The sequence below is a fragment of the Bos grunniens genome, chromosome 12 (assembly GCF_055505025.1).
Source record: "Bos grunniens cultivar Pamir isolate PY7600 chromosome 12, Bosgru_T2T1.0, whole genome shotgun sequence".
NCBI classification, from domain to species: domain Eukaryota; kingdom Metazoa; phylum Chordata; class Mammalia; order Artiodactyla; family Bovidae; genus Bos; species Bos grunniens.
This window is the reverse complement of record NC_141176.1, coordinates 18,556,263-18,575,901: the sequence shown is the minus strand read 5'-3', so window position 1 is coordinate 18,575,901 and position 19,639 is coordinate 18,556,263. Positions and strand designations below refer to the sequence as shown.

Here is a 19,639-nt window from a genome sequence, read left to right as displayed (position 1 = left end):
AGTCCAACTCTCACATCCATACATGACTACTGGAAAAACCATAGCCTTGACTAGATGGACCTTTGTTGGCAAAGTAATGTCTCTGCTTTTTAATATGCTGTCTAGGCATCTAAGAAACCACTTGATTTTGTAGCAATCAAAATCCAAAAATCTGCTTGAAAGGAAAAAATGAGGTAGCAGTCAATCACTGTATACTACTTATGTTCTTGTTGTATGTCACTGTCTGTCCTGTTCTTGGAAAGACAACCTGTGGTGGGCATTGCCTTGTTCACTAAAGACTTCCTGAGCACAACAGCCCAGACCCTACAAGTGTGAGCAAACACTGGGTCTGCCAGGAGTGTCACTTTGTATGTGAACTTTTTACTCAGCCACACATGATGTGTGGAAAGAAATCTGGTCCATCCGCTCAGAAGCTAGTGATGTGGAAGATTTCTTAGTCCCTCTGACCCTCAGGCTCCTCCCAGGTAAAATGAGGACAGCGCTGTGTGTGTCCTTCACTTGTGAAGATGAGGAGTATCAAGAATATGTAAGAACCCCTTTAACTAGCACATTAGCGTGTCTCCATGAAATATTTCATGCCATATCCCAAACATTGTTCTTTCTGAAAATTAAAGACTTAAAAAGGAAAAAACATTAAAATGGAGGAAGTTAAGAGGAGGCTCATAGTAAATAAGATTCCGTCCTAGTATAATGAGGTGGGTAATTTAGAAGCTTAGATTCAAAGCTGACATAACAAGGTTCTGTCATTAGCACCACAGGGCCCCCAAAGATAATAGGAGACATCACTGTCCGGACAGGATCTTGCAGTTTGAGTGGCATAGTGGGGAGCAGTGGCCAGATTTGGCACTAGGGGAGGCTCTGCTGCTCGTGAGAGTGATGCTGCTGGCATTGACAAACTGCTTCCCCTCTGTGTTGGTTTCTTCACATTAGTTTCCGCCCTGACAAAGCACCACAATTCAGGTGGTTTAAAACAGCAGAAATCTATTCTCTGACAGTTCTGGGGGCTTGAAGTCTGAAATCATGGTGTCGGCAGGACCACGCTCTCTGAAGTCTCAAGGGAAGAAGTCCTCCCGCCTCCTCCCCCTTCTGCTGGCTCCTGGCACTCCTTGGTGTTCCAGGACTGTAGCTGTCCCACTCTGGTCTCTGCCTCTGTCTTCACATGGCCTTCTTCACTGTGTGTCTTCACACAGCTCACTATATGTGTCAACTTTGAGTGGGCCCCTCGTGCCCAGGTTAAACATCATCTCTGGGTGTGTCTGTGAGGGTGTTTCCAGATGAGAATAGCACTTGAATTGGCAGACTTAGTAAATGGGTTGCCCTTCTCAGTGTAGGCGAGTTTCCTCCAGTGTGTTGAGAACCTGAATGGAACAGAAGGCAGAGGAAGGAAGAATTCATCCTTTTTTCCCTGCCTCACTGATTTATCTGGGAGATCTCATTTCATCCTCTGCCCTCAGGCTGGGGTTTACATCATGGTCTCCCCTGGTTCTCAGGCTTTTGGACTTAGATTGAATTATGTCATCAGCTTTCCTGGGTCTTCAGTTTGCAAATGCAGATGTAGGACTTCTGCACCTCCATAATCTTGTGAGCCAAGTCCTTATAATAAATAAGTTAATTTCCCCTGACTCCTTTAGCTAGTCTGATCTTCTCTCTACTAGAACATATATCTGGTAAGATGGACTTAATATCTGATGGAAAAGACAGGCCTTAGAAAATTCTTTATTCCTTTAAAGGTAGAGTATGGTGATTATTGGGGCTTCCTGGGTGGCTCAGCTGGTAAAGAATCCTCCTGCAATGCAGGAGACCCTCGTTCGATTCCTGGATCAGGAAGTTCCCCTGGAGAAGGGATAGGCTACCCACTCCAGTATTCTTGGGCTTCCCTGGTGACTCAGACAGTAAAGAATCTGCCTGCAATGAGGGAGACTGGGTTTGATCCCTGGGTTAGGAAAATCTCTTGGAGGAGGGCCTGGCAACCCACTCCAGTATTCTTGCCTGGGGAATCCCCATGGACAGAGAAGCCTGGTGGGCTATAGTCCATAGGGTTGCAAAGAGTCAGACGTGATTGAGCGACTAAGCACAGCATAGGACATGGTGATTATTGAGGGAAATGCCATTTGATAGCCCTGTTGGCCATTATGTAATTTTACTGTAATCTTAAGCATTTTTGGAAGTTGAAAAGTGTGTAAGTGTATATATTTCCAGTATAACAAGTAGAGAAGGACATGACAACCCACTCCAGTATTCTTGCCTGGAGAATTCCATGGACAGAGGAGCCTGGAGGACCACAGTCCATGGGCTCACACAGTGTCGGACATGACTGAAATGACTTACCACATAGCAAATATGTAAAAGCTCTCTTTAAGGAAGCTTCATCATGTCCACATTGAATGCTCTTATGGGAGTGTGGCTGCTTGTAACCTTAATGGGTGCTGTGCTGGGTTTGATTTTATCCCCCCCAAATTCATATGCTAAAATCCTAACCCTCAAAGGTAATGGTTTTAATATTAGAAGGTGAGGCCTTTAGAAGTTGCTTAAGTCATGAGGGGCGAAACCTCATGAATGGAATCAGTGCTTTATAAAAGGGGCTCCAGAGAGACCCCCAGTCCCTTCCACCACATGGGGACATAGAATACACGGGCTCTGAACTAGGAAGGGCACTTTGATCAGAACACAGTCATGCCGGTGCCTTGATCTTGGACTTCCCAGTCTCCAGAACAGTAAAATACAAATTTTTGTTGTTTATAAGCCACTCGTTCTATGATATTTTGGTTTAGCAGCCCAAAGGAACTAAGACACCTCATTATTCTGGAAGGTGACCTTATTTGGAAATGGGGTCACTGCATATGTAAATCATTTAGTTAAGAGGAGGTCACAAGGGTGACCCAACCCAGTATGACTGGTGTCTTTATAAAAGGAGGGAAATTTAGACACAGAGAGAGAAAGACTTGGGGAAGATGATGCGAAAGATATTGGAAGATTCAGCCCTCTGCAGGCCTGGGGGAGAGGCCTGATAGATCTTCCCCTCACAACCCTTAGAAGGAACTAAGCCAGCTGATACCTTGACTTTGAATTTAGCCTCCAGAACTGTGAGAAAATAAAGTTCTGTTGTTTAAGCCCCTCAGTTCGTGGTTCTTTGTTACAGCAGTCATAGCAAGTGTATGCACATACTTTCTGGGTGTTTCTTCCTACCAGCCCCCAGATCTGAGTAGGGGCTTGAGGGAACCCACCAACTGCTCCAGCTGAATGGTCAGAACTGACCCGTGAACTGAAACTTCTGGACGTTTTCCTTGGTGTCACCTTTGGCATTGTCCTTTCCCAAGGGCTGCTTTTGCTAAGACTCAGGTAGCCGATGAAACAGCAGTATTCCCTCTTCTTTCCTGCTTTTACCCCCAGCCTATTTTCCAAAGCTACTTTAAAGACATAACTGCCACAGAAAGTGCTTGCCAGGCGTTCAGCTCCCCAGAGTTCAGCGTTGGATGGCTCCAGTGTCTTTGAGGAAAATTAATAGGTGAGATCTGATTCTATCCTGGGACTCTGGCTCTTGGTTGTGGTGAGAACAGTCCAAAGTGGTCAAACCTGTAAAAGCAATTCCCCAAAATAGACAGGGTTTGTTTCTCCTCACACCAGTGCACACTCTTACACAGAAGGGGGCAGAGAAAATGTGTTCTCTATGAATCATTTTTTTAATAATTAAAAAAAATTCTTTTTCAGCCAGTCCAGGCTACTCTGTCATCTTTGAAGATGTTAGATGTGGGAAAGTGGCCAATTTTCTCCCTTTGTTCTGAGGCAGAACTGCAGTTAGTTCGTCAGGCCTGTGTCTTTGGCAGTGCCAGCAATGAGCTTCTGTATACTACGGTAAATGATGAGGTAATGTTGAAGAAAAATATTCAGCCATTATATTTTTAGTAATGGGTTTGCTAAATTGAAGATCTTGGGGGAACTAAGGCATTAAGATTTAAAAAAATGCACAGAGTAGATCCTTATTTATTAAATAATGAAGCAGTTTTCCTGTAAGGGGACTATGCCTGTTTTGAATGTAATTATAGGTTTGTCGGAAGTAGAACTGCTTGAGCTAACGGTGGTTTTTCCCCACAGATTTTTGTGCTTGGCACAAACTGCTGTGGTTGTTTGGGATTAGGTGATGTCCAGAGCACCATTGAACCTCGGAGACTGGATTCTTTAAGTGGCAAAAAAATCGCCTGCCTCAGCTATGGGAGTGGGCCACACATTGTCCTTGCAACAACAGGTAACCTAGGAACAGGGTAGAATTTTAGCCGTTGCTTCATTTGTTGAGGAGCAAGCCTGGGACCACCCCTTACACTGAGAACACACTCTTTGACTGGGCAGGGCTTTCTGCCTCTGCCCTGTGAACTCGTCTATGCTTTGGACTGTATGAAATATGAACATATCTGGATATCAGAGTAAGAAAAGGTAGCCGATGGAATCTAGCAGTTATTGGCACTTTGGTTATCAGAATGACAGTGCTGTAAGCCTACTTTAGGAGTGTAATTATTTTGCATTAGAATGCTGAACCTCACTTTGGACATTTTGAACTTGAGATTCTTGATCTACAAACAAAGAGATTAAAGCCAGATTCTAAGATCCCCTCTATCTCTTAACATTCTGTGATTCCGATGTTAAATAATGACTGATGGCTCTAGTTGGTGTCAGTAGTATAAGGACTTAAATATTCTCATGGCTTTTTCATGCATTCAGACTGATAAGACGTTATCATTAAAACATACCTTATTCCAAAAAGTTCATAAAATATATATACACGGTTTTATAAATAATTACAAAGTATGCGTCCATGTTCTGCTGCCCAGATCAAGAGATACAATCTTAGGATTACCCCCAAAGCCCTGAATATGTATTGTACTGCACAATAAGTAATATAATAAAGATTTAAAAAATTAACTGGGTAACCATTTATAAATAAGGAAGTTAAGATTCAGAGAATCTTACAGTCTTGAATTTCAATCTGGGTTGTTTTTTTTTTTTTCTCAGTAGCCTTTTCTCTGTTATTTATCAAAAACCTATCTTCCAGTTATTTTAATTGCATCCATTTAAATTTCATCTTGTTGCTTTGAGGCAGAATGTAGTTTAACTTTCCGAATGTTTTCTTTTACAAAATGAGTTTTGTGGAATAGGGAAGTTGATTAACTTTCACATGTGAATTTTTAGTTTCCATCTGTGGGAGTGTGTAATACATATACTTTCATATAATGAGTAGTTGTTTTGAAAGTCGGTTATGTTTCTTTTTATTTTCAGAAGGAGAAGTCTTTACCTGGGGTCATAATGCTTACAGTCAGCTGGGCAACGGGACAACTAATGCTGGTCTAGTTCCCTATCATATCTCTACTAATCTGTCAAACAAGCAAGTCATTGAAGTGGCCTGTGGGTCTTACCATTCTTTGGTGCTAACATCTGATGGAGAGGTGAGAATAGTCAGTCTAAATCTCACTGATCATAAGGTTTCAGTAAGATTATATAGATTCCTGTAGCAGACATGGAACTATGATCATTTAATTAAAATAACCACCAACCTCACATTCATCTTACTCTTGTTAGCAGTTCATAGTCATGGTGTTTATATCATGACATGTACCTGTATGTGGTAAGGATTTGTGTAGCTGCACAATGTTGAAGGATGTATTGTTACTTCTCTGTTGCTATACTCAAGGGGGTTATTAAAAAGAAAAATTCCCCAAATACTAGAAATTATGGCTGAGGCAAAATAGATCTTTTATAAGGATTATATGACATTTGATTATTGCTGTTTGTGTAGATAATGCCAATAACCTAATTTTATAAAGTAATATATTTTATGAGAATGCATCCTGTGAAACTTCCCTGTCTATGTTCTGAGAATTTATGGATATCAAGCACTTGGAGGGCAAAGATGAGGCCAGAAGTACCACTGAGACACTCTGTATATTAGCGTGTTTCATTTACTGATCTCTTCTTTCAAATAGGTATTTGCGTGGGGTTATAATAACTCCGGGCAGGTAGGGTCTGGATCAACAGCCAATCAGCCGATCCCGCGAAGAGTCACCGGCTGCTTACAGAGTAAAGTGGTTGTGAACATAGCCTGTGGGCAGATGTGCTCCATGGCAGTGGTGAACACCGGGGAGGTAAGAAAGGCATTTCACAGGTCACTTCAAAAAGCCCGTCTGCCTTCTCAGTGTCCTGCTGACCTCACGACAGAGGCCGTGACTGTTTTTCGGCTTTTATGGGCATCGCGTCTCTCGTTTTCTCTCAGGTCTTTGTCTGGGGCTACAATGGAAATGGGCAGTTGGGACTCGGCAGCAGTGGCAACCAGCCCACCCCCTGCAGGGTAGCAGCTCTCCAAGGCATTCGTGTCCAGCGGGTACGTCCCCTTGGGTTTATGTGTGCCTGTTTTTAAACCTACGGTGGCAGACATGCCAGTGTACTAAAAAAATCAGTCCTCTTAGCAGATGAAAAGTTGAGGTAGAAGTTAAAGTTCTTTTCCTGAATTTAGTTGTAATATTTATCAGAAAAATTTTATCTCCAACGCACTCTCACACGTAGCTCTTGGAATGTAAACTTTTATTGTCTTTTCCAAGGAAACTTTGGCAGTATGTATCAAGACCCTTAAAAATATTCATCCCCTTTGATCTGTAATTCTGCTCTTAGGGCATATATCCTAAGGCACCAAAGAGAAAGTGACTTAGAGAAGGTATAGTTCTTAGACAAAACAAAAAAAAATGAAAGAAAAAGAAAACAATGGTAAATAATAGATGTTGCATAATTTATCCAATCAGACAGTAAGTTAATGGTTAAATAAGTGATATAAATCTCTATTAACAGAAATGATGCTTACAAGGGATTTTAATAGTGCTATATGCACTGTTGAGTAAAAAGATACAGGACTACTTATACAGTATGATCATTTTTAAAAAAGCTTTCAATGCATATTTCTATATATTTTTATAAATAAACAATCTTGACCTTGAGATGACTTTCATAATTATATTTTTCTGTATCTTTTTCACATTGAATTTATGTTTTACTTTCATAATAAAAAGAAAGTAATTCTTGAAAAAGAGAAGAGTCTATTTCTTATTTCTTTCACACGCCTTGATCTCTGTGAGCATGATGAATGCCACAGTAAAGGTGGCTGAACTGGACTCTGGTCACTGCAGGACTCATGTTGATCTCAATGCAGTTTTCACCACACGTGGGACCTAAGCTGCATCTGGAGGGGCATTGGCTAACTTTAGTGCCTGCCTCTCTGTCTGCCGTCTCCCCTTTTTCATTTTTGATTCTTAACCTGTCTTGTGGAAAGCGTGTTTCTCTCTGTTTGCGGCTTGAGTGGGTTTGGTTTTTCTCTTTCCAGGTTGCCTGTGGCTATGCACACACGTTAGTATTAACAGATGAAGGTCAAGTGTATGCTTGGGGCGCAAATTCTTACGGCCAGTTGGGTACTGGCAATAAAAGTAACCAGTCCTACCCTACCCCTGTCGTCGTGGAAAAGGACAGGTAATATGCATATTTTCAAAATGAATTCAGTGTTCTTCAGTGATTAAATAAAACTGAGGCATGATTCAGAATTACGGGCAATTTATTGCTAGTATTAAAATATTCCTGAACAAGACCATCCATTCCTTTTTAAAATTAGCTTTAGAATTTGGGGGAAGGTTGAGTGTACGTTAAATATTCTATTTTCGTCACCCATGTTTCATCTATACCTGTAATAGTTACTCTATACAAACTACAATGACTAGACCTCCAACAGCTCTTTGGCATTATTCTTCTCACTCAGAAATTTCCTTTCCCCCCATTCCCATTGTTCTCTGTTTCACGTTCCTAAGGAATTGATAACATTTGAGGTCTGTCTTCTGAGATTTAGGAAGATGAAAGTACCTCCGATGGGAGTATAATGCCATTCACCCAGCTGCTTATCAGATTTGCCAGTTGAAAAGGATAGGGCTGTTTCTCATGACCTCAGCTCCTAGGCTCTCACTATGGGGAAGAGCGAAATGGTTCTAAAATGAAAACTTCGTTTTGTGCACTTGTGTGCATGGTTGTGTTACTGAAGTGAAAGTTGCTCAGTCGTGTCTGACTCTTTGCAACCCCCTGGGACTGTAGCCTGCCAGGCCTGTCTGTCCATGGAATTCTCTGGGCCAGAAAACTAGTGTGGGTAGCTGTTCCCTGCTCCAGGGGATCTTTCCAACCCAGGAATCAAACCCAGGTTTCCTGCATTGCAGGTGGATTCTTTACCACCCGAGCCACCCGGGAAGCCCAAGAATACTGGAGTGGGTGGCCTATCCCTTTTACAGAGGATCTACCAACCCAGGAATCGAACTGCAAAGTTGTGATGAGTGATTAGCATAACCCCAGAGTTTTTTCCCCAAATTATCCTACTATTTTTGAAGGTCTCTTGAACTTCTCAACCATGGCCTTATCACTGCCTTTTCACTCTTCATTTCTTGACACAGAAGCATGGAACACGAACATTTCATCTTTTCTATTAAACCAGGGTTGAAATCATTGTAGAAATCAATATTGCTATTTTCATTTTTAGTGTACATATAAATTTCTACAATATCTGATTTTTAAATATATGGATAAGTTATTTTGCATTTGTATGCAGTTCTTTTCTGTATTTCTGTTGGAATATTTAACAGTGAAAATGAAGAACCAGTCATTTTCAGTCTCTTGATTTTCATTTGAGTATTGTCCTCCCTGCCCCCTCCCCGCCCCCCGCTGATCATATCATAAGACCCTAGACTCCTTAAGAACTGGGGAGGATGGAGAAGGAAATGGCAAGCCACTCCAGTATTCTTGCTTGGGCAATCCCCTGGACAGAGGAGCCTGGTGGGTAAGGGTTGCAAAAAGAGTCAAACTAGACTTAGTGACTAAACACCACAGGGAGACAGAGACTGGAGGCAGACGGGGCGAGGGCCATGTGTGCGGGCACCCCGGGATCACAGCAGGCACCCCTGTCCTGCATCTGCATCGGCCTCCTGCAGCCTGATGGCTGAGGGCCCTTAGAGGGCCACTGGCGGGGGTCTGCTGCTGAGCTCGGAAGTATACCTGGCATCACACCAGTGAGGGGGTCCACAGGAGGTGATCGGGATCTCCCCCTGCCCCATGCCTGCCCAGGACCAGGTGCTGGTTTCCAGTTGCTGCAGTGAACCATTCAAGCAGGAAAAAAAAGCACAAAAAAGAAGTGGGGAGGAGGGCAGGTACTGAAGGTCCTGTGCTGACAGGCACAGCAGATGCAAGCAGCCGTGTCACTCTTACTTCTCCTAGAGGTAGTTCAGAGCCACTCAGTAAAAGGAGAAGAGACAGTCTTGAGGCTTTGAATAATCACAAAAGTGCCTCAGGCAGCAAATCCAGTCACTTGGGACATTTAGTATTTAAACAACACAGCACAGAAGTGTGACAGGGCCAGAGTTAGCATGGATAGAAAAACAAGCTATATCTGCATGGCGCTTTACCATTTTCCTCATGCTTCCTCGCTTCATATAAAGTTGCACTCCTCTGTCCTTGGACTCATGGAATCGGCTGCCATGCGCCCACCTGCGATTTGCCCCACCTCATGCCACTGGTCCTGATGGGCTCAGAGCGAGTGTCGGGTCTTCTCACTGTAGTCACTCTGGGACGGACAGAATATAGGGCGACTCAGTGGGAGAAAGCCAGAGAGAGGAGACGCAGGCATGGGAGTTACGTGAGTGTCCAGATACCTGGCACTGGAGAGTTACCTGTTCCTTTCTTTTTAAAAAATCTTCACAACTTAAAAACATTTGTTTTTTTAAATTATATAGGTAAAAGTAGAAATTGCTAAACACGTCCATGCTTGATGTTGTCCACCTAAACATGATTTTGGCTAGAATATCAAGGATGAGTGTTTTGAATGAGATGTTCCTGCTTTTCTCAGTTTCCTGTGCTTGAATTTCGTGCGGTGATTTTGAGCTTGTGGGCTCTCTGTCACACGAATATTGCAAGGGAGGAACCTCTAGGTTTGCTAGGACTTGTTCTGCACCTCCCCGCCCTTTTCAGTGACTGAAGCTTTGCAGGAACATTATGACTTACCTTTCAGGAACTCCTGATTCTTGGGGCTCATTGTGGGGAGGCTGAGCTAATTAGAAAGAACAGGGTTGAACTCTGGCCGGGATGGAGCATCAGGTCTTGGTTGCGTGTTCCCAGAAGCGGAAAGTGAAAATCTGGCTGCGTGGTTTATTTGCTCAAATAACAACCCAAGAAAAACCTGATTAAAAAATTTTGTTTTCACAGAAGCCTATTTGTAATGAAGAATGCTAACATTTTATGTTCATAGAGAAGTGATTTTAATAGTTAAAATGATTCTCTTTAACTTAGTCATTCCTAGTCTTTCTGAATTTTCAATACTTTGATTTACCAGCATTTAAAGTTCCATAAAAAACATATTTTGGGTTAAATTGATTTCAAAACTCACTTTGCCTTGAATTTTTGTTAATTTGTAGCTTCTTGAGGTGTTAATAATTAGTAGTGTGTTGGCCTCACAGGACCAGAATTGAGAAGCACTGCTCTGGATCTTGTAGTGGTCATGATTTCTTCTCTGTTATTCTTCTTCTTCACAAATTACCTTATTTTCGCTCTTGGCTGTTTTCTGTTTTGCATTCTCTCACTCTCTGCTGTTTCAGTTCTAGTACCTCTTAGCCATTAAGCCATGCCATTGTGGTGGATCTAGTTTTATTGAGGTGACACCAAATCCATGTATTTTCAACATATAGTAATTTTTTTTCCAGTAAAAATGGCTGGCTACAAAATAAAGTATGCAGTACTCCAGACCTCCTGGGCTTCCCTGGTGGCTCAGCAGTAAAGAATTCACCTGCCAATGCAGGAGACATGGGTTTTATCCCTAGGTCAGGAAGATTCCCCTGGAGAAGGAAATGGCAACCTACTCCAGTATTCTTGCCTGGAAAATCACATGAACAGAGGAGCATGGCACGCTAGTCTGTGGGGTCACAAAAGTGTCAGACACGACTTAGAGACTAAACAACAGCAATGCCAGACCTCCTGACAGTAAACCTTAGCTCAGTTTATCGTCCACTGCATGTATGACTGGACAGTTTGAACTTCCATGTTTGCTTCTTGGTATGAATCAGACGAAGGACAGATGACCTCAGACAAAGGCAGGGCACTTTGGCAGGTGCTGGAGTCCCAAGCCCAGACCTGAAGGTTCCCTTAAACTTTCTCCCTTCTCGTTGCTGCAGCAGCTGGTGCTGTCAGCCAAGCCCAAGCCCCACCCCTGACTTCCCTAGTGGCACTGGGTGCTCCAGGTAAACGCCCTAGCCATGCTCAGGGAGGGCCAGCCTTCCCAGCTTCTCTGTATCTTTAACCCCTGACTGTGGAAGCAGCATCCTGCCTCCTCGAATGAATGGCAGAGGCTGCTCCCCATTTTTGGAGGGTCATGGTAAGCATTTCCAAAGTGAATGTAGGAGTGAAGTTATTTTGGTTTTCTGGTGTTGGGTAGTTTAGCACACAAGTTCACGATTGTGTTCCAGTCAGTTAACATTTTTCATGGAACGTTCGTTATCAGGGAAAAGAGAGGTCCACCAAAGAACATTCCTGACCGAGGACTTTGTGCCTAGTGACATTGAGAGGCAGTGAGTACTTTCTGTTTGTTCAAACAGAGGGTATGTGGGCAAAGATGATATGACAAAAAGCTGGCCATAGATGGTAGGCAAATTATAGGAGGCCTTAAGGACACGTGTCTGGATTTTTGTCTTGTGGGAAGTCAGTGACAGGTTTGAAAGGAGTCATGAGAATGGGTTTTCAAGAGAATCATGAACTTGACAGCACTGTGCGATTTAGGTCAGAAGAGAGAGAAAGTCTAAGACAGGGAGACCGGTCTGGGTATAGGGTGTGCTTGATGAGGCTCTGACAAGTGGGAGATATTACAAAGAAAGAATTTGTTGTCATTTTGCCAACTGGATATTCTGAAGAAAGTGCTAAGTGAGGAGGGAGGAGAAGTCAGAGATGACCCTAAAGTTCTGGGAATGCTGGTACCATTGCCCGAGGCAGAATCAAGATGCCACCTCACTTGGGGTAAGATACTATTTTAAGTCTGTGTGGTGGCTTGGTCTTAGAGAAGACAATTAGTTTGAAGTCAACAAAACAGTGGTTTCCATTAGGAAGTGTGCTGAGAACTATCTGCCTGTCAGCCATGAACTTACTGACGTCAGGTCTAACATAATGTTTGGTCCCAGAAAACTGCTCTCTGGGGCTCTAGATGATACCATTCAGTGAGTCAGAACTACTGCACTTACTGCGTGCAGAGTGAGTTGGGGTGCCCCATAGCATGCTCCATGGAACCCTAAAATTGGTGAAGTTTTGATAAAAATGTTTATTGACCCTGGGTGGAGATGCCCCTCATCTTTTTGATTTGCTTTCGTAAGCAATGTTTTAAGAAAAAATTAAATTACCTTTTTTTTTTTTTTGGTCTTTTAGTCTCTGTTCCCTTGGCTTGTACTTCAGTTTCAAAATAGGTGCATATTTTTATTGGCCTACTGGCTAGAAGTGGTAACAAGAAGACCTTCATGATGTATAAGTGCTTAAATGAGACATTGCTTAAATGTAGATAATGGTTTGGTCCCTAAAAATTTACAAGTTTAGGCTTAATGAAGAGTTTGTTTTTTTTTAATCAGTTAATGCTAAGGGAAGGAAAAATCGACTTGTTTCTTCTCCTGTTTACTTGGTGTGTGTTTGTGAACTAGAATTATAGAGATTGCAGCCTGCCACTCAGCGCACACATCGGCTGCCAAGACACAGGGCGGCCACGTGTACATGTGGGGCCAGTGCCGTGGCCAGTCGGTGACCCTGCCACACCTCACACACTTCTCCTCCACCGATGACGTGTTCGCCTGCTTCGCCACGCCTGCCGTCACGTGGCGCCTCCTGTCTGTGGGTGAGCTGTCTGTCGGGTGATGGCCTGAGAGCTAGGAAGAAAACTCTGGTGCTGTTGTTTTTCAATAGTGAGGACTTTTGTTAAGTGTGGTATCAGGCGATTCACTTCCCTCTCACAGGCTCCTATGAAAGAGAGCTCACCAGACCAATTCATTTTCCTTAAAAGTATCAGAAATCTCATACTAAAATTCAAAGAACTTCGGATGGCTTTTTGATGTGACTGGGAAACCGTGGCTTTTATTTTTAGCGGGTATATTTACTCAAGCTTTCAACATGTTTATTTAGTGAGGTGGTTGGGGCTTTAGTTATTTTGCCAGATTTACAAGCAGATGTGTCTGAGGTTCTTAAAACGATTGCAGCAGCGGGAAATCTGTATTTAGGGAAAAAAGCACACTGCTTAGTTGGTCAGTTATTTTGGGAAATTGGTATTTTCATGAGTGTGAGCAAAGTGATGCTATATTTGGCCTGCATTTTCATTGGAAAACACTGGTGTCATTCCCTTAGAACCTGACGACCACCTCACAGTGGCCGAGTCCCTGAAGAGGGAATTTGACAACCCCAACACTGCAGACCTGAAATTTCTGGTGGATGGAAAGTACATTTATGTGCATAAAGTCCTTCTCAAAATCAGGTAAGGCATCATTTGAGAATTGAAATAAATATGTTTGTTATTTTCTAGTTGCAAAGACCTATGTCAGGCACTTCAGTGATTCTGAAAAAATGTGAGGCTCTTTTCGCCCTTATGAGCAGACGGTACAGCAGGGAAAACACATTATATGTGAAACAAGAAATCACAGAAGCCGTGGTATGCAGTGGGTGGGGTGTGGTGCAGGGCAGGCACAGTTGGCTTCCTCAGAGACTCTGTAGACAGCTTGTCCACCTTGGCACCGGAGAGCAGCCATCTAGCCAGCGGTGAACATCTATTGAGCCTTGTTGGGGCTGCTTGCCCTAAGTGAACCTCCCTGCCCAGGAGCTGAGTGCAGCCCATGAGAGTCACTCTCCTTAGTCAGCTGTGGGATACCACAGGTTTAGACCTCGAAAAAAGACAAGAGCAGCAAGGTTTGGGGTAAAACTAACAGGCAGACTTTTAAAAATTCACTTTTATTAATAGGTAGTTTTTGAGCATCCATTTAAAATGTGCAGCCTGAGGCGTTTTGACATGTGTGTATTCTCTGGAAACCACCATTCCACACCAGGATACAGAACGTTGGCATCGCCCCTCTCAAAGATCCCTCAGGCCCTGGCCCTGGGGCAAGCCCTGGTCTTCTTTCTGTCAGTATAGATTAGTTAGCGTTTTCTAGAAGTTGATGTAAATGTAATGATACAGTACGTATTCTTCTCTGACTGTCTTCTTTGTTCTAGCCTAATGATTTTGAAATTCATTTTGTTGTTATGTAACAGATATCCAGATCCTCCTGCAGTGAATCACACACAGTATAGTATTTCAGTCTCAAGTTCGCTTCTTAGTGAGGCCAGGCTGTGCAGTGTTTGCTCACTTCTCCTGTTGTCTGTAAACCTTCATAAAAATGAGGAGGTTGTGGTTTGTTAGGGCTGTTGTAACAAAGTTCTGTAGACTGATTGGTTTCAGTAACAGAAATTTATTCTCTTATGGTTTTGGAGGCTAGAAATTCAAGATCTTGTTGAATGAATTGGGTTGTTCCCTCCTCCGTCCCACCTTCTGGTGGTTTGCTGCCAGTTCTTTTGCCCTCCTTGCCTTATGGCAGCATAACTCCAGTCTTCACGTGGCTTTCTCCCTGTGTCAAAACCCCCCTTTTTATAAGGACACCAGTCATGTCAGTTTAGGGCCCACCCTAATGACCTCCTTTTAATTTGATCCCTTCTCCAAATACGGTTATATTCTGAGGTTAGGACTTCAGTCTGTCAATTTGGGGATTCAATTCAACCCATAACAGGAGGAGAAGAAACAAAATTACTCAGAATTTTTAAAAATAAAGCCACCTGATTTCTATAAATGCTGCTCCGTGGACATGGTGTGGGAGGGACCCATCTGTGGCCACAGAGGCGGCCGCCCCACAGCAGGCTAGCATTTGCAGCCTCCTCCAATAAACCACTGTTTGCAGACTTCTGGCCAGCAGAGGAAGCGAGGGGCCCAGGCCAGGACATGAAGGCGTGTGGTGTGCGTTTTTCCTCTCTGCATGGTAGTTGTTTCCTCTTAACCACTACGAGCACGTGCTCCTCGGGAAGGTTATCGGCTCTTGCCCAGAAGCCAGGACCTGACATCTTTCTTCCTTCAGGTGTGAGCATTTTCGCTCTTCATTGGAAGACAATGAGGATGATATTGTAGAAATGAGTGAATTTTCGTATCCTGTTTACCGAGCCTTCCTGGAGTACCTGTACACAGACAGCATCAGCCTGTCCCCCGAGGAGGCAGTAGGTAATTCCCACCAGACTTGACCAAGAGTTTGGCAAAAAGGTGGTTTGTGTAGAGCCTGAAAGGAAGTCTCTATGAGGGTAGTCACAAAAGTAGTTCTGTTTTTGTGTGCTGAACCCAAGCTCTCTTTCCTTCTTCCCACCTCATACAAAGGTTGACTTGATGGATAAAATGAGAGGTGGGTGAATTATCAACCCGTCGACACTGTGGGGTGGGTGCCATTCCTCCTGAATTGCTAGACACCGTACACAACTTTTTAGTTTCCACAACCTGCTGCCTTCAAGATATTTACATTATAAAAATGGTAAGATGCATGTAATAAGCCCTGCTGGCCTCCGTAACTGACTGTCTCTTTGGGACGGATTGCCGTGGTCCAGCGCCTCACGGCACTTCAGGGCTACTGACGTTAAGAAAGCAACACAGGGCGTCCATTTGGGCACAGGGTGAGACACATACTCACTTTCAGCTTACAGCTGTCAGTATCGTTGGCCAGTGGGACAGAAGAATTAAAGAATTGCTTCTGTAAGGAACCAAAGAGTTTAACCCTCAAATTTTTAAATTCGGTATTCATTTTACATGTGTAAAGCCAGTAACACTTTTTACCAGATCAGCGTTTAATTTTCCTTGGGTGAACAGAAGTCTGATTTCTGAAGTTTTCTAGTTTTCCTTCCTTTCTCCCACAGTGCTGGAGGGCCAGGGCCCACGGTGTGCCATGCTCCCCTTGGCACCTGTGAGGGAGACAGACCAAACCCTGCCCCGTGGAGCTGGTGCTCAGGGGCGGGAGGCCAGCCAGTAACAAGAAATCAAAGTGGTCAGTCAGGTCAGGGAAAGCCTCCGTGAGGAAGTGTGCTGAGCAGAGACCAGGGGGAAAGCAAGCAGACACCCAGGCGCAGAGCATGCTAAACGAGAGATGGTGTGACGGTCTGAGACAGGAGCACGGAGAGTGCCTGGAAGAGGAGGAGGGGGAGAGAGTGAGAGATGGGCAGTGGCGGTAACTGAGGCCAGGCAGCTGGGTCTGGCCAAGACCAGATGCGGCCTTGGAGGTCGCGGTGAAGGGCTCGAGTTTTAGTCTTGATGTGATAGACAGCCTTGGAAGATTTTGACAATGGGGGTTGTGTATTTAGTTTTTGCTTTAATAGTAAAATGGAAAAAGGAAGTGGCTTAAACGAGGTGGTTTCTCTGTCTGTCACCCAGGGACACAGTGCAAGGCATCCTTACGTGTGGCCCCTGGATTCATGGCCACGGCCACATCTGCACTGCAGACAGTGGGACAGAGGAAGGGACAGTGGCGAGGTGCCAGGGCAGACCCTGGTGTCTGTAGAGGAAGTCCCACTTCTTTTAAACCAGGGACCAGAGATGACCAAGGCCTTAATTAGCTGCATAGGAAGTTGCAGGGAGTGGTCACTTCTAGATGGCCATGGCTCGGCCACATAGTCTAGGATTTGGGGAGAAAAGGAGGATGGGTTTGTGTATTTTATGGAGGGAGGAGGCACCCGCAGCTTTGACTCCAGGAGTGAAAAGATGAGGAACTGTAATGGTTGAGATGTCAGGTGGTGGTGCCTTGGGTTAAGGTGGTCTAGCGTGGAGGTGCTGAAAGAGATCAGAGTCTGGACACATCTTACATAGCGAGCTGACGGAATCTGTTGGCGGTGGTTGTGGGGTGTGAGGGAAAGAGAAGGATGGGGTATTTGGCCTGAGTGTGGAGAGCACCAGGTTTTGCTCTGGAGTTTGAAAAATCAAACGAGTTTGAGCTGCCTTTTAGACATCTGTGTGGCAGGTTTTCTATAGGCCCCTGGGCAAGAGTCTAAAGGAGGCCTACATACCACATGTCTAAAAATTGAAAGTTATGTGTCAAGCTAAAAGCATCAGATAAAATGTGTTAAATCCTCATACCTTGAAAAATACATCTTCATTAAGAACTGAGAGGCCAGGGTGGCATTTCATCTGGAATTTAGAGTGGTAGGTCTCTTGGAGTTCTGTGCTAGGACACCACTGCACAAGAAGTCAGGCCCCTGGCCTCCAGCTTGGGATCTGCCGTCTTTGTTTACCCACCACCAGCTACCTCCTGCACCATAAGAGGTGTGCGGGCACCCAGCCTGCATCTCCACGCTCCGTCCATCCCGCCCTGGCCACCCCTTGGGACTGGGGTTCTGTACCTTGGTGACAGGGTCAAGGGGAGGAAACACTTGCGTGTGTGGCCTCAGGGCTGATTAGGCAGGGAGTCCCAGGGTCCCTGGGGGCTCAGACGGTAAAGAATCCACTTGCAATGCAGGAGACCCGGGTTTGATCCCTGGGTCAGGAAGATCCACTGGAGCAGGAAATGGCTACTCACTCTAGTATTCTTGCCTGAAGAATTCCATGGACAGAGGAGCCTGGCGGGCTGTAGTCCACAGGAGCGCAGAGTCGGACATGACTGAGCAGCTAGCACTTTCACACTTTGCCAGAGTCCCGGGTGCACGAAGTGTGGTCTAGGAGCGGGCACGTGGCTCACTGGCCACTGTGGAGAGGGGCTGCCTGGACCAGGTGCAGAGCTGGGCCCTCCTGAGCGGCAGATCCAGCCAGTACCTGTGAGCACACGCATATGTGAGTCTGGTGCCTGGGGTGTGGGGAGCTGTCGATGTGAATCTGAGAGTTGTTGAGAACTGACTAGAAACAATCAGGTCATTCGCAGCTCTCAAGATTTCAAAAGATTTCAGTTTGTTTTCCCCAGTGGGCCATAGGCCTTTCTTCTATGATAATATTTGTCATGTTACAATGAAAGCAAGTTTCCAACTAAAATCTACCACATTGTGTAAAACTTACTGTACGGTTGAAGAAATCCTGGCTCTGTGTCCTTTGGGCCCTCTATGCAGTACCTTCCATGAAAAGGTTATCTTGAAGTAAGCATGACAACAGTCGAGTCAGGATTCAGCTGGCTTTTGATCAGGTGGCAACCAGGACTGAATTGGACCTAGCAAGTGTTCCATTCTTCTCAGGGTGTAGGATGCTGAGCCCATGGCGTGGGTCCCATTCATGCAGGGGTGGAGGGGACTCTCACAGTATCTCTAGCTGAGTGACATAACTCGAGTGCCGCTCACTTCACCAGTGACATACTTTATGCTAATTAACAAATCCTCAAATGGAGATTTAAATAACCATAATTGAAGCCATTTGACAAGGGTCTTTCAAATACTAACTGACTGACCATTCTTTTTTTTTTTTTGGCTGCATTGCGCAGCATGTTGGATCTTAGTTCCCTGACTTGGAATTGGACCCTTGCCCCCTGCAGTCGAAGCTTGGAGCCTTAGGCACTGGATCACCAGGGAAATCCCCTGACTGACCATTCTTGATTAGAGTGCTTTTCATAGTATCCCTTGTGTGCATGTTCAGTCACTCAGTTGTGTACAACTCTTGGCGACCCTGTGGACTGTGGTCCTCCAGGCTCCTCTGTCCATGGGATTTCAGGCAAGAATACTGGAGTGGGTTGCCATTTCCTTCTCCAGCAGTTAAACATCTAAATCACTCTATGTTGTATTATTTGAAAGTAGATGACAGATAATATAACAAGAATCATCAGGTTTTTACCAGATAGTATTAAAACTGTGAGGCTGGAGATCATTTAGGGAAATAGGTAAAATAAGAGTCTGAATATTGAACTCTGGGGCAATCGAGTACTCAGAAGTCAGGAAAAATGGTCCAGCCACGAGACTGAAGAGTAACTTCTGAAGGAAAAGAAAACCTGAGCAAGTGTTTGAAGAAGCTGGGTGCTCTCACAGCACGTGTGAATGCTGCTGGAGAAGGTGCTGATGCTTCAGGGGGAGGGATGACCAGAGGAAAAGACCCAAGCCGTTTTCACCTGCTGCTTCTTTCCCCACAGCTACTTATTTGTGTGTTGCATTTGCTCAGTGCAGCTGTGTTCTTAGATTGAGCCACACACTCAGAGTGTGTAAGTCAGCCTAATCTTCAATTCCCACACCCCTTCGCTGAGGATTATATTGGGTTGGCCAAAAAGTTCGTTTGGGGTTTTCCATACAATGTTACAGGCAAATCTGAACAGAAAGTTCTGGCCAACACAGTATTTAAAATAATCTCTGATGGGTTGAGTGAGTTTAAATCAGGATACTTGAGATCACTCCCCTAATAAACATCTCTTTCTACCAGGATTGCTTGATTTGGCTACATTTTATAGAGAAAATCGTTTGAAAAAACTCTGCCAACAAACTATCAAGCAAGGAATCTGCGAGGAGAATGCCATCGCGCTGCTGTCGGCTGCTGTGAAGTATGAAGCTCAGGTAAGAAAAGCATCCTTTCAACAAGCTCACCTTCTGGAAGAAACAGCTATCTACTTCACGC

General features: G+C 44.4%; 1 protein-coding gene across 29 annotated transcripts in view; it reads left to right on the top strand.

Annotated features, from left to right (window-relative positions):
• The window catches only part of RCBTB2 (RCC1 and BTB domain containing protein 2), a 43,436-nt gene that overhangs the window by 16,360 nt on the left and 7,437 nt on the right, over positions 1-19,639 (top strand). For 25 of the 29 annotated variants that reach the window (XM_086329047.1, XM_086329032.1, XM_086329030.1 and 22 more), the window contains 10 exons: positions 3,709-3,864; positions 4,093-4,243; positions 5,269-5,435; positions 5,973-6,131; positions 6,260-6,367; positions 7,358-7,500; positions 12,726-12,916; positions 13,420-13,546; positions 15,171-15,310; positions 19,448-19,578. In XM_086329047.1, coding sequence (XP_086185173.1) covers positions 3,739-3,864; positions 4,093-4,243; positions 5,269-5,435; positions 5,973-6,131; positions 6,260-6,367; positions 7,358-7,500; positions 12,726-12,916; positions 13,420-13,546; positions 15,171-15,310; positions 19,448-19,578 — 1,443 coding nt within the window. In that variant the 5' untranslated portion in view covers positions 3,709-3,738. Of the gene's footprint in view, positions 1-3,390; positions 3,506-3,708; positions 3,865-4,092; positions 4,244-5,268; positions 5,436-5,972; positions 6,132-6,259; positions 6,368-7,357; positions 7,501-12,725; positions 12,917-13,419; positions 13,547-15,170; positions 15,311-19,447; positions 19,579-19,639 lie in introns of those variants that run through there. The other 4 variants (XR_015137921.1, XR_015137920.1, XR_015137919.1 and 1 more) reach the window with 2 other exon arrangements.